General features: G+C 40.8%; 1 protein-coding gene across 3 annotated transcripts in view; it reads left to right on the forward strand.

Moving 5' to 3' along the window:
- The window catches only part of MYO10 (myosin X), a 275,484-nt gene that overhangs the window by 60,762 nt on the left and 200,862 nt on the right, over window positions 1-13,860 (forward strand). For 2 of the 3 annotated variants that reach the window (XM_043540239.1, XM_027829665.3), the window contains exon 2: window positions 2,588-2,686. In XM_043540239.1, the coding sequence (XP_043396174.1) occupies window positions 2,588-2,686 (99 nt within the window). Of the gene's footprint in view, window positions 1-1,546; window positions 1,552-2,587; window positions 2,687-13,860 lie in introns of those variants that run through there. The other variant, XM_043540240.1, reaches the window with a different exon arrangement.

The following is a 13,860-nucleotide window of genomic DNA, read 5'->3' on the forward strand; positions in this document are numbered from 1 at the left end:
GTGCTCAAACAGCTTCTTTCACAGCAGTGTTCTCAAATCACTTTCCTGACATTAAGCCTCACAACACTCCTGTAACCTAGGTATTATTCTCGCTACACAGAGGGACGAAGCTAAAGTGGAACGGATAATGACATGCCCAAGGGAAGGCAGGCAGTCAGTTGCAGATGAGTCCATGCTGTCAATTCTAACCGCTTTACTGTCGCTCTCTGTATATATGTTATGTCTTAGTTAAGTATCGATACGGCCAGATTGTGTAATTCATTCACTGGAGTACTGCTAAATCACACATTACCACAGGGGAAACTTCAGGAGTCTGTTTATGTTGGGAGGCATAATCCCTCCCAGAGTTTTAGCTGGTGCTGGGGAAATATGTTTTCTGCACCGTCCTTCAGGGAATATGCTCCTTTCTTTGTGATGGCCAGTTTGCAGGCCCAGCATTGGTCTTGGGAGAAGGTTTTCTTGATCCCTTTGTTGAAGTTTGGACCTCTGGTGACAGAGAGAGAAAAGACCCTTTACTTGAGTGGGTAAAGAGACTGCAATTATGAATGGCCTATAGTGTCTATAGAAAGACACTTAGTGTTCTTCTTTTTCCAGTGTCCTTGCACTGGGGCCAGCATAATCCAGGTGTGTGCGTATGTCTACCCTGGCTCTGTGTATGTGCAGTTTAAAGCAAACAAAAGCGTGAATGTTAAAACGCCACTTAGTGAATTAGAGAAAACAGCCATGCTTCCTAGGCAGCAGCTGTCTGCTAATAACTGAACTGACTGAGCTGACAAGCAGCTGCAGGTGTCAGTTTTATCTTTTGAGCTACTGCTGTCTTCATATCACACTGTCAACAGACAAGACTGTTTCGATCCAAAGGGTATGGGTCTGTATGAAAACAATAAGCATGTATATGAACAGGCAGGGGCTGGCTTTGTGGGGTAGTCGTGTTGGCAGAACCTGTTCTTACTGATGGTGACAAATGTATTTATAGCAATAATGTGTCAGTAGTTAACATAAAAAGGCCTTTGTCCTTTGCATTTGGAGTGCCCCCATTTGTAGTAATGATGAGAAATATTGCTCGATGACAAGCCTGTTTTCTTCTAAGTTGTGTCACACTTGAATCAGAATGAGCATTACACTGATCTATAGGAGAAAAATAACTTTCATGGGAATACTTTGTACAAACAGATACTTTTTTACTTTCCTTGTTGTTGGCTCTTAGAGAAAAGTTAACAGTGGGAGAAAATCCTATGATAAATGACTATTGTGCTGCAGTACTAAAGTTGGATAGATCTAAATGTTATGCAAACCACATGACTTTCAAGTGTCCAGAAACATGGCTGTTCTCAAAGAGGAAAATAAACCTTACCATCCTCCCCTGAAAAGGCAAAATACAATGTGCTCCCAAGTCATCATCTTAGGATCCGATCCTGCCAGGGCTAAACAAACTCGAGCACTTAATTCCTTGTAGGAGATGCCCATAGGGTTGGGCTGTTACAGAGCTTTAGGGTCTGATCCAAAGCCCATTGAAGTTGGTGGGTGAGTTTTTCCATTGTCTTCAGTGAGGTTTGGGTTAGATCTTTAATAATCACTTAGGGCTTGTTTACACTTGAAATGCAACAGTGGCACAGCTGTGCTGCAGCAGCTGAGACACTGCCTACACCAGGGGTTCTCAAGCTGCGGGTTGGGAGGTTATTACATTGGGAGTCGTGAACTGTCAACCTCCACCCCAACCCCGCTTTGCCTCCAGCATTTATAATGGTGGTAAATATATAAACAAGTGTTTTTAATTTATAAGGTGGGGGGGGGCACACTCAAAGGCTTGCTATGTGAAAGGGGTCACCAGTAAAAAAGTTTGAGAATCACTGGCCTACACCAACGGGAGAGCTTCTCCATCAGTGTAAGCAATCCACCTCCCCAAGAGACGGTAGCTAGGTCAACAGAAATGTTATTCTGGCAACATAGTGCTGCCTGCGTTGAGGGGGTTAGGTCAACCCAGGTTCATCACTCAAGGGCGTGGATTTTTCACATCTCTGAGCAGCATAGCTGAATCGATCTAACTTTTTAGTGTAGACCAGTCCACCCCCCCCCACCCCCGTCCATTCTTCTGCCTTCCTTTGTCACACCCCTTTCCCAGTCCCCCAGTGTAAGCAGAGATTTTGAAATGTCTCAAATACAGTTGACTTAAAGGGTGTGGAAGAGCAGTGCCTTCAGGAAAGGTAGAAAATGAAAGCACAGTGGGGTTGCCAGCTCTGGGAAAACCCTTAAATTGGGCTGTAAACTTAAAAACCACTTTGATGTAACTTCATGTATGTTAACCCATAAGGCATAGGACTCAATGGTTTGGCTCCAGCTAGTTTTGCTGACAATAAAGGGAGCATTGTAGTCTAAATATCCCACAATTACAGTTTGAGTAGAAATTGTCAAATATTCACTGGGAAATGATCTTGTTCCATTCTCTTACTTGCCTACTTGGACCAGACCTTTGCTTTGTCTCTTGTTTGGCAAATGTTTCCAAGAAAAATGTTTCAATTGAACTAGTTTGTGTTTGTTGCCAATGTACACCCACCTTGTAAAGTCTGAATGTATTTGTTTGTTATAGAGTTCACGGGTCTGGTTGCGAGAAAATGGTCAGCATTATCCAAGCACTGTACATTCCTGCGCGGAGGGAGTTGTTGTATTCAGGACGGATTATGGTCAGGTAAGATGCTACTCTTAATCTTTTCTATCACTGTTTAGGAAATAAAGAAGACACCCAATGTTTTAAAAAAGAATTATACAGTGTTAGGACGGCTGATGAACTTTGGGGAATTTGGATAAAAATGTTCCTGTTTTTAATAGATCTTCCGGTTGTACTCTTTGTGGCTTGGTGTAACTACATTTGTGAGGTTTAAAACTTGATCTTCTTTGCAGAAACAAAAATCTAATCCTTATCGACACCAGTTGAAAACTCTGATCTCATACGAGCTATACTTTGGTGATCCACAGTTCATACGATACCTATCCAGTAATTCTGCCTATCCCCACTGCATCTCACCCTGTTTCTTCCATTGACAGAGATCACGCTCCAGTTGTATATTCTCCAATCCTGCAGCAGGTGAACGCAGAGAATCAGATTTTTGTAAGAGTAGTCAGAATCCCTCAGAAAACATCTTTGCCTTAGCCTGATACTAAAAAGTAACAATAATAAAACCAAAATGTGTGCTATCATAAGAGAGAACCCTTTATATTTTGGCTTGTTTATATTGGGACACATGTTAAGTTGGGTGTTGAGGGTAGCTTTAAATGTCAAGCTCTTGCATGTTCCTTCTTTACTCTCCATTCTTCTGTACCAGTTTGAGTTGTTGGATGTAGTTCTACCCACGCTGCAGGTGGAAACAGCGCACGAGTTCATTCCAGTGAAATTTTCAAGTTACTTAGGTTTGACTGTTCCTGCTCGATCCATTTGTGTATTGTTGATCCATACCACTTTCCAACCCTTCTGATATTTAAGACTAGATCATCAGTTGGTGTAAAATCTGTCACTTTACATGGACTGATAATCTAATCAGAAAAATGGAAAGACAGGTCACGTTAAAGCACTGAAACTGAATTCATGTTTATGGAATAAATTGATTTTCATGTACACCGTGTGTACATATGACACATATATATTTATTTTTAAAATAAAATGCAGGCTGAGTCTGGTACTAGCCATCTGGTTTAATCACAAACCCTACCCAGCTTCTAAAAATAGTAGCCAAAATTTTCAGTCTTGGGTACCTAAAGTTAGACATCTAACAGAGCACCGCAACTCCAGCTGAAGGTAATGGGAGCTGCTGATGCTTGGCACCTCTGAGCCAGTTTTAATTAGTTGTTCTAAAAAGGAATTAGGTGACTGACTTTGACCCCCCACAATGAAAAATGTGCCCAGTAGTTATTATGTGAGTATGAACAACTCTTGTGTACACACAATACCTGAAATGTAGTGAGTGTTGCTCTCTTTTCAGCATGTGCATCAGGGATAGGCAAGCTTTTTGGCCCGAGGGCCACGTTGGGGTTGCGAAACTGTATGGAGGGCCGGGTAGGGAAGGCTGTGCCTCCTGACACAGCCTGGCCCCTTTCCCCTATCTGCCCCATCCCACTTCCTGCCCCCTGAATGCCCCCCTCAGAACCTCCAACCCATCGAACCCTCCCTGCTCCTTGTCCCCTGACCGCCCCCTTCCGGGACCCCCGCCCCTAACTGTCCCCCGGGACCCCACCCCCATCCAACCCCTCTGCTCCCTGTCCCCTGACTGCCCCGACCCCTATCCACAACCTCACCCCCAGACAGGCCCCCTGGGACTCCAACCCCCCCCCCCCCCCCCGGACCTCCGCCCCATCCAACCTCCCCCTGCTCCCTGTCCCCTGACTGCCCCAACCCCTATCCACACCCCTGCCCCTAACCGCCCACTGGGACCCCACCTCCTATCCAACCCTCCCTGTCTCCTGACTGCCCCCTGGGATCCCCTGCCCCTTATCCAACCCCTTCGCTCCCTTACCGTGCCACTCAGAGTGGCAGGAGCTCGCAGCCCTGCTGCCGGCAGGAGGAGTGGACCAGAGCGCTGGCAGTGTGGCACGCTGAGGCTGCGGGGCAGGGGCGATAGCAGGGGAGGGCCTGCGGGCCATAGTTTGCCCACCTCTGGTGTACATATTGAAAGGCTGAACTGCACAGGACTTCAAGCAGGGTTCATGCTGTTACCTTTGTAAAATCTGAATGATTCCATTTCCTGAGGGACCTCTTACTTGATAGTAAATGGCACCTTCAATGTTTTAACTGCTGTTTTAACAAACACTATTATTTACAGTAGGATGAAACATAGGATGTTGGCAACAATCTGCGAAACGATTAATAGCATTTAATATAAATAATACAGCCAACAACTTGATTAGGTAGCATATTTTTAGTGCGACAAAGCAATTTACTACACTGAGTAATCCTGGTGTTTTTAGAAGAATGCTTTGGGATTTAGCAGCACCACACCAGTTGACATTAAGGATGTTGCACAAGTAAATTGTCTTGCACCTATTTGAAAATTTCCCCTTGATGCGTTAACCACTTGTGTGCAGTGTAATGTAACAAATATATGGCTTAAAACAGATTTCCAGTGTTGCCTGTTGTACAGTACCTGGCAGTCACCTTTGAAGTGCTGACAATCCAATGAGACGCTAGAACTTTAAAGGACTACTGCTGCATGGGAAGTCACCTGGGTGTAGAGCTGAGATTTTCAATAGCGCTTAAGTCCAATTGAAATTGTCTGAGTTTGGTAACTAACTCCTGGGCTCCTTGGAAAATTCCAAGCATGACACTTATGTCTATCAGCAAATTGATTATGGAAGTGTTAAGATCTTTACTGAACTCAGAACTATGTTATTAATCTTGTTTGAGCCCATATCTGCTGCCAGAACTTGCAGGTATTGCCACACTCGCAGTTTTCAATTGTACATTCAGTCATTTGAGTGGAATGTGAAGATGTAATCAGGGAAACATTAGGAGGACATGTTTCCGGGGGTTGCTCTTGCACCCTTGTTCATTCAAGAGGCTCATGTTATCTTAACTTTAGCATGCTCAGCATAGGAATCTTTCTGTTTGGACTTGAGATCATTGTCACTTTATATTACTGCAATGAGCAATTTGCTATAGCTAAGCAGAAGACAGTGTTTCATTTTTTTTCTTCTTTCTTTCCATACTATTCTGAGCACTGGAAACTTATTTTTTAGATGGCACTTAATTGTTCTTTGAAAGAATGTTAATTGAAGTGAATGCTGCTGAATACAAATACCCTTGCGCAGTGTTTGATACGACATTAAGATGACAGTAAATTACACATCAGGTTGTGGATCCCTCATGGAAAATGCAGTGCACCGCTATTTCTTGAACAGGAAATATTCAGATAGCATTAAACCAGTCATTTAAAATAAGGCTGTTTGATTTATTATAACTGAAATATTGCGGTAGCATCACCCTGCTGCTGCTGTGGTACTTTGTGCACATGCATGGAGACAGTTTGAAACTAGTAGCAGCTGGTAGCTTAACTGTAATATGTGGTCCTGGCCATCCCCAAGTTTTTGCATCTGCCCACCCAGTTGTTCCAGGTCCACTTTTGGGGACTCCCCTTTTATCACCCTCTCCTCTCTCTTGATTCTTGGTGGAAAGAAAAGTGAGTGTGTGTTGCTTCTTCCGTTGCATTGAAATCAGCTGGTAGATGAACTTCCAAAGTGGTTTGAAGACTAGGTTGAAGCAGAGATTTATCTGTCCTGTCTGGAATGAGTTAAAAAATTGTGATGAGTGGCAGTTCTAAATTTTATCCTCTTTTCTTTATAAGCTTCTATGGGATCTGGGTGCCTTCCAGAGTGGGAGAAACTTCACTGTGATTGTTGTTTTTGTATCAGACTCTTTCCTCTGTTTTGATCTGAGTAATGCTAATTTGTGTGTAGTAGTTGAGGCTGTGCATAATGTTTTGGACGGTGTGTGGAACATCTGTGTATAGTTCTATATAGTATGAGTGTCTCTGTGTATATTACACATACAGAGTATGAGACTTACTCTTCCCTTGGATCCCCATCATATTTCAAAGAGTGCATTAAACTTACTGAATCATTTTTATACTTTTGAGTACCTTCATATGCCCTGTTTTGGGGATAAAATATGATATTTTCTCCTTTTAAAAAGCTTTTATTTATTTAACTATAAAACAGGCATTTCCTCATCTCCACATTCTATAAATTTTAATGGACTTCTGTGAGCTTATAAAATACTCAGCTGAACATGAAGTAAAACCCTAAAAGCACTGCTGTCACTGTAAGCTCCATTTGAAATGGGTGCCTTGAACACACTCAATAAAGAGTATGAATGGCTCCATCTATCAAGATGCCACAAGAGACCTCAAGCAGCTGTTGAAGTTGGACCCTTTCCTACCTATCCTTCTGCACTTCTTCAGATAGTATGGATTTCACTCTTACTATTATTATTACTTTGTTTTATATGCAGTAGTGCCTAGAAGCTCTGCCAAAGATTAGGGCCTCATTGTGCTAGAAGCTGTACATAGCCATAGTATGAAATTAGTCTCTGTCCCAAAGAACTTAAATCTAAACAGATAAATCAAAGGGTGGGAGAAAGATGAACCCAGATCTCTTGAGTCCAAGTTTAGTGCTTTAACCACAAGATCATCCTTTCTGTCCTAATCAAGATCCTTTTCCAGTGCTTATATATCAAAGGGCGGGTCCATGTATAAAAGTGCCCAGAACCTTGTATAAACTATATAACAGCATACTGGGGATTCAGTTTTTAGGTAGCTGTTCTTGTCTGCAGAAGTTATATAATGCATTTGAGATGGATAGTTAGCAGTCTTTCTGAACAATCCCATGAAAAATATAATTTCTGTAACATCCCTTTCCTTTCCCTTCCAGAAGAACTTGCCTATAAGTTTAACAAGACTTGACACAACGCGGGGGACTTGTTCTGGTATGAAGAAACTTGCACAGAGAGTATAAGCTGAATTGATTGCCACAAACAGATTAGCATCTGTGACATTGAAATTGCAGAATGTGTAATTACATACTCCTTTAGTTGACGGAGAGAAACTTTTTAAAATTAAAATACATTCTAAATGGAAGCAGCTGAGATATAATATCCCTAAAACGTAGATTCTTTAAAAACACAGATGGTAAATATCACTAGCAAAGACCTTGTCAGTCAGAACAACGTTCTTTGAATTTGCTTTACAAAGAAGTAATTCATGGTACAGTATTATGTCAGCAAACAGGACATAGCTTAGTATCCTCGGCCTCAAATAAGAGGCACCTGTAAATGGTTTGGTCTGCGTTTTCTATACGTTTAACTTAACGTGGCTCTGCTGGAGTATTTATGCACAGCAAGAAAGGGAAGAATACATATGTTATGTGTTAAACACAACTCAAGTATGTTTTCCACAGGGGTTTGCACCTCCTTTTTTCCTCCTCAGTCTGGGGTTGTAAGGGTTTCTCATGATGAGCTCATTCAGGAAGGTTAGAGCTGGACTTTAACCGAGAGTTTAACTTTTAATATGCTCAAAGAAGTGATGTTCCTACAGTGAAGTTGTTGTGTGATATACCAGGAGAGTTAATGTACATATAATACGTCCATCCAACTAGACAACATTTAAATTAATTAAAACAAATCCCCACAGTGTTACAACAAGCATCCTGAGTCTTATTTTTGTGTAAACGCTCTTTCCTATGCCTCATGTCATCTATTCTTGTGTCATAATTTAGGCCCCTATTTTGCAAACCTATACTACTGGTTGTAATATTAATACGCTGAGTAGGCCCTTTAGGTCAGATTCTGCCACCTATACTCCATGTGGCACACTCAACTGTGTAGGTAGACCCACTGAAGTCATTTGAACAAAATTCTTCTTTGCCTTGATGCCTTCAAAAAACTGGAGTTAAGCTGTTTGTAGACAGAGACCATTGTCTAGCATGTTGGTCAGTATTGTCTCATTGTTTACCTGTACTCCCCCATTTGCTGTCTCTATCTGTTGTCTCTTACTGAAATTGTAAGCCCATTGGGGCAGGGACTGTCTTTTTGTTCTGTATTTGTACAGTGCCTAGCACAGAGAGGTCATGGTGCATGACTAGGGTTCCTAGGTGCCATGGTGATATTACTGCTAGTAATAATTAATAATGACTAATGATAATAATGAAAATACTGGAGGCAATTGGACTGGTCATCAATAAATGCTATACTCTGTGTTAAGAGTTTGTAGACTCATCCCAACATTCTGAATTCTGCAGATCAGGGATTGTACATTGGTTCGCTTTTTAAAGTGCTATGCCCTCTTATGACACTACATACAAATAAACGCTCAGTAATAATTCCCAAACCATATTTTATTATAACTCCTCAGTTGAACCTGTGTCACTATTGAAGCATGCCCACCAAAAGTCTCTGCTTTTTAACACTCCCTCATGGTGTTCCTTGCATTTGCAAACTTGCTTAGAAAATATGCAGGGATACTTAGGTAACTTTTTTTTCAAAGCTACTTTTGGAGTTAAACTTTGCATAAAGACTGAATGATTATCACTTGTAAGGATTTTTCCAGGATGCTTTCAGTTTAAAAAACTCAATAAAATAATTTGTAGGACTATTGGCTTATACCTTTGTAGTTTTACAACATCTTTCAAATAGCAGATATACACTGTCTGTGGGGTAGATTTCAAATTCAGTGGCTTAATTTCAGGAAATCGGATTCCATCTGTCTAAACACTGTAAAGGTAGGACTAATTCTTTCGTTAGTTGATGTTGGGCTCTGCTATAATAATTCTGGTAATGATTCTTGGGTATACTTGCAAAACCTACTGCTGCGGTTATTGGGACCTTGGTTTCCCAGAAGAAAGATAGGGAAATATTGGGGATGGAGGCAGGGAAAGCACCAAAACTAAGATTGTGTTTTTTAGTACCTTGGTTTTTATCTTGTGTTGAGTAATGTATAAATCTTTGTGCAGGATGTCAGAGTTCAGTGTCTTTTGCTCCAAGCATCTGTTGACACCCTTGTAAACAGAGCTAATGACAGATGTTAACTGAGCGACTTCTGGAGATGTATACTTGTGTAAAAATGGGTTAGAGCAGGGGTTCTCAAACTTCATTGCACCATGACCCCCTTCTTTTACTACACAACCCCAGGCGGGGGGACCAACACCTGAGCTGCCCGAGTCACTCTGCCCCGGGGGGGGGGGGGGTCAGAGCCTCTTCCCCTCTGTTCCAGATACAGGGGCAGAAGCTGAAGCCCAAGGACTTCAGCCCAGATGGGGCCTGTAACCTGAGCCCTACTGCCCAGGGCTGAAGCCCTTGAGCTTTGGCTTCAGCCCCAGACGGTGGGGCTCAGGCTTCGGCCTCAGGCCCCAGCAAGTCTAAGACAGCCCTGTCAACCCCATTAAAATGAGGTCATGACCCACTTTGGGGTCCCAATCCACAGTTTGAGAACCGCTGAGTTAAAGCATGCCTTATCAACAGTCAGCAATTGATTGGCTGTTTTTTGTGCAGATACTGTAATGTTCTAGAAACAGTCTCATAGAGTATAAATGCCAAGTTGGCAATAAGCTTTTTAAGTCATCACTTCTCAGCTTGTGGGTCATGACCCCCAACGGGTCACCAGAAGTTGCTGGAGTGCAGCGGGGCTGTGTGCATAGTCTTTGTCTGGTGCTTCTTTGAGGCAGATTTGTTTAAACCAATTCAGTCCTCAGATGCCAAAAGTACCTCGTACAGACCATTGTGCTGAATCTCATAGTGCCTCCTGTCAAGCACGTTGTGAACTGTTGCAAAAGATTCTGGGATCCATGTAGCGCCTCACTAGTTTATACACCCTGTAACTGAAACACAAAAAAGCCTGTCTCTCCACATCAGATCTGACAGAATGCTATCACGAGGTCTTGTGGTACTGAGGTGTTCCTTACTGTTACAAATGTACACTTCAGAACACTTTCTCTGATATTCTAATGCAAACTAAATATACTTGCTGAATGAACAAAGTATATTTTATGATGAATGATCCTTGCCTTTTGAGTACTTTGTTTAATTACTTGCTAATTTGCAAAATTCGGTAGTTTGCAATGGGCCTCTGTAGCGTGTGTTGTGGAGGTTCTGGTTTATATAAATGCTAAAAGGGAAAATGAAAACATTCAGCACAGCCATTACTTTAAAGCAGTGGTTCTTAACCTGGGGTGGACACACCCCCTGGGGGTGCGAGGCATGCCAGATTTTTTTAGAAGGTAAATAATCGAAAACACAAATTAAGCACAGGCATGTAAGTACAACTACTTTGTTTCATCAAACCTAGTACAACATTATACATTTTTTAACGATTACTGTAATATACAAACAAAAAATATATCTAGGTTTAAAGAACTGACCTACTCCAATGATTTTTGATAAGGGGTGCGAGAACATATTTTGAGAACCTAAGGGGTGCAGGCTGCAGTAAAAGTTAAGAACCACGGCTTTAAAGGAAGATGTGATTCCTTTGTTTGCAGTTGAGCTGATATAGCAACTGTTCAGTTATAGTTTTGAAAGCCAAACCACATGCTCTGTCACTTGCTTTACACCAAGTGTAATGTTTTTACACACCAATATTAAGTCCTTGAAAGCTTGTTCAGGGCTAATTTATCCATAGTGTTTTTATTTGGCCTTGCTCAAGACTAACCTAGTGTTCAGAAAAACAAGCCTTGCTGTGTTTGTTCATATCAAAGGCTGAGTGGAGACATTCCTACTAAGAAGGAGCAATATTGTATTTTAATTTGCTCCCTCTACTATGTGCTCATTCTATTATATCCTAATGGGTATTTATCGTAAAATATCATCTACTGAGGCATACATTGCCTTTTCTTTTCCAAAGGCACAATCTTTTGGTATTTGCCCTCTTTCACTCTCCAAAACACTACCCTTGGTTAGTTGCAGGATGGGAGCATCCGGGAAATAGTGTTTAAAATAAATTATAGGGAAAATTCTGCTCTGTTACACCTATGCAACTCCATTAGAGCCACTGGGATTGCAGGTTAGCTCTCTAATTATAGCAGTATAGACACCCTGTATTTAACCCTGCATGGTCAAAAATGGGAGGGTTTGAAAGAGGTTGAGCCAAAGATTTATAAAGCACACGAATAATCCTTAAAAAAATTAAAATGACCACCGGGTCAAACAAATTGTTTCTTTTGTTTCTTCAAGGGTCGTGTTCTTGACTTAATCTGCATTATTAGGTACTATTTGTTGTAACTGCTGAAATCCATTCTTTTGGTATTAGTGTAGTTATCATTTTTGGAAAAATGAATGTTTTAGTGCAGAATGAATTAAAACTTTCCTCTCACCACTGTGCAATGCAGAAAGTGGTATTTTTAGTCCCTGTGAGATGTCAGTGAGAGCAGTTAATTTCTGAGATGCCTACATAGGGTACTTTTTTGTGTTGTAGAAATTCTTGTCCTACTATGGTCCCTATGATCTGTCTTGGCTATGTAAACAGTTAAGATGTCAGTCTATTCAGTTGCTTTCTGTAAAGCAAATCTAAACCATCTGTGCTTTTATTATGCCTGCACCAAAGAGAGCAAAACTGCTTTTGTTTTAAGATTAAAGCAGATGTACACAGACTGCCATTTTAATTTCTTTTGTAAGGGTTACAATACATTTCAGCTGTTCACAAAAAAATGGAAAGGAATTCAGGCTACTTTGTTCGTAAAAATCGAGTATTGTGATGAGTAAGCTTGTCAATTCAATTTTGTAGCACTGTTTCCAGACTCCTTTGGATGTGGAACTGAGTTTATTGTTCAGTGTTATCAGTGCCTTATGAGCATATGGTTTGGGTTAAACAAAATATACATTACTGTGTCCGTTTGCAACAGGGAGATGCTTCATATTGCTCAGCTGAAGTGTTGTACCATTGGGCCAAATTCTGAGGTTCTTATTCAAATCAAAACTTCTCTTGGCTTTTATGGGAATTCGCCTGAGTAACAACTGAGTGAAAACGTAAGGATCTCTAATGGCTCCATCCTGCCAAATTCTACTTGAGGGAGACACTGAGGCTACTTGTTTGAGTAAGGACTCCTTATGTGTAGGGGTTTGCAGGTCTGGCCCAAACATTTTAAAAAAAAATGTGTAAGGAAACTAAATTAGGTAAGTCTTTTTCTTGGGGTCATTTAATTACATCAACTTTTCAATTAGATAAAAATATATTTTCCCCCCTCTCAGAATAACTTGTCCCAAACATTGTATAATGGCACATTACAAGCTGCAGTATTTGAGCCACTGCTATAGAAAGCTGCTGTTCTGTTTTACTGTCTTTTTTTTTTTTTAATAAGGATTTATACATGCTGGAATGCCATTACTATGTGTGAAAGACAACTACAAGAAATAAGGCTGAAGTTAAGGAAAGAGCTATGTGGCAGGAACTTTACCACCTGTAATCACATAAGAAGTAGCTGCTATCCTATGAAAAGGAAAGACCAACAATCCTTTTAACACTTAGGCTTGGGTCTCCAATAATTGGCTGTTGAAAAGAATCTGATAGCAAGTACAAGAAACTCAGGAACACTTATTCCGGTAACATGGAATTTATACTTAGTCACCATTCATTAGTGTCAGAGTGAGCCATAGGTATTTCCTCTGTTTTTGTGCTGTTTCTTTTTATTTTGTACATGGTTTCTCAATGTAGCATCACCAAAAAAGACCCAAACTCAATAACATTACAAGTCTGCCCCAGATTTTCCGAAGGTAATGTGTGAAGTTGCTGCTTTTTTTTAACCTCTAGGTTACTGGTTCAAATCCAGCCAAGTGGGTAGTTAAAAAAAAATCTGTAAACCATCTGGGCCTATGTGAAATGAGTGATCTCAATCCAGTCCTTAGTGAATAGCTATCCAGGTAGTAAAAAGTAAACAAACAAAAAACTATGGTCACAGCTGGCATGATTTGGCATGATCGTTGCCAGTTTCAGCAGACAGGCCAAGTTGGGAAGTTTGTGATGCTGACACCTTCTCTGTGCCTGGTTTGTGGATTAAAAAATGGCTTTGATTTCCACTGTAAGCAATCAGAATGATTTAAAGAACTGAATTAACTTTATAGTGTTTCAAAAGAAATAAGGAATAAAGAGAAGTAGACACTACATGAGCTCAACACTCCTTTTCTACACAAATTAGCTTATTTTGTTTATTTAAACTTTCCCCCTCAGGACTCTCAATGACATTAATATTCATTATGGTTAATGTACAGATTTTTTTCCTTCAAAATAACCTGATGGATTTTGGAAAGAGAAAATCAAATAACTTTTTGTAGTTTTAAATTTTGCTTTGAACTTATGGAAATAGATATTTATAATGGAAATGCTGTTTGCTACT

Source organism: Chelonia mydas, chromosome 2 (genome assembly GCF_015237465.2).
Source record: "Chelonia mydas isolate rCheMyd1 chromosome 2, rCheMyd1.pri.v2, whole genome shotgun sequence".
Taxonomy (NCBI): domain Eukaryota; kingdom Metazoa; phylum Chordata; order Testudines; family Cheloniidae; genus Chelonia; species Chelonia mydas.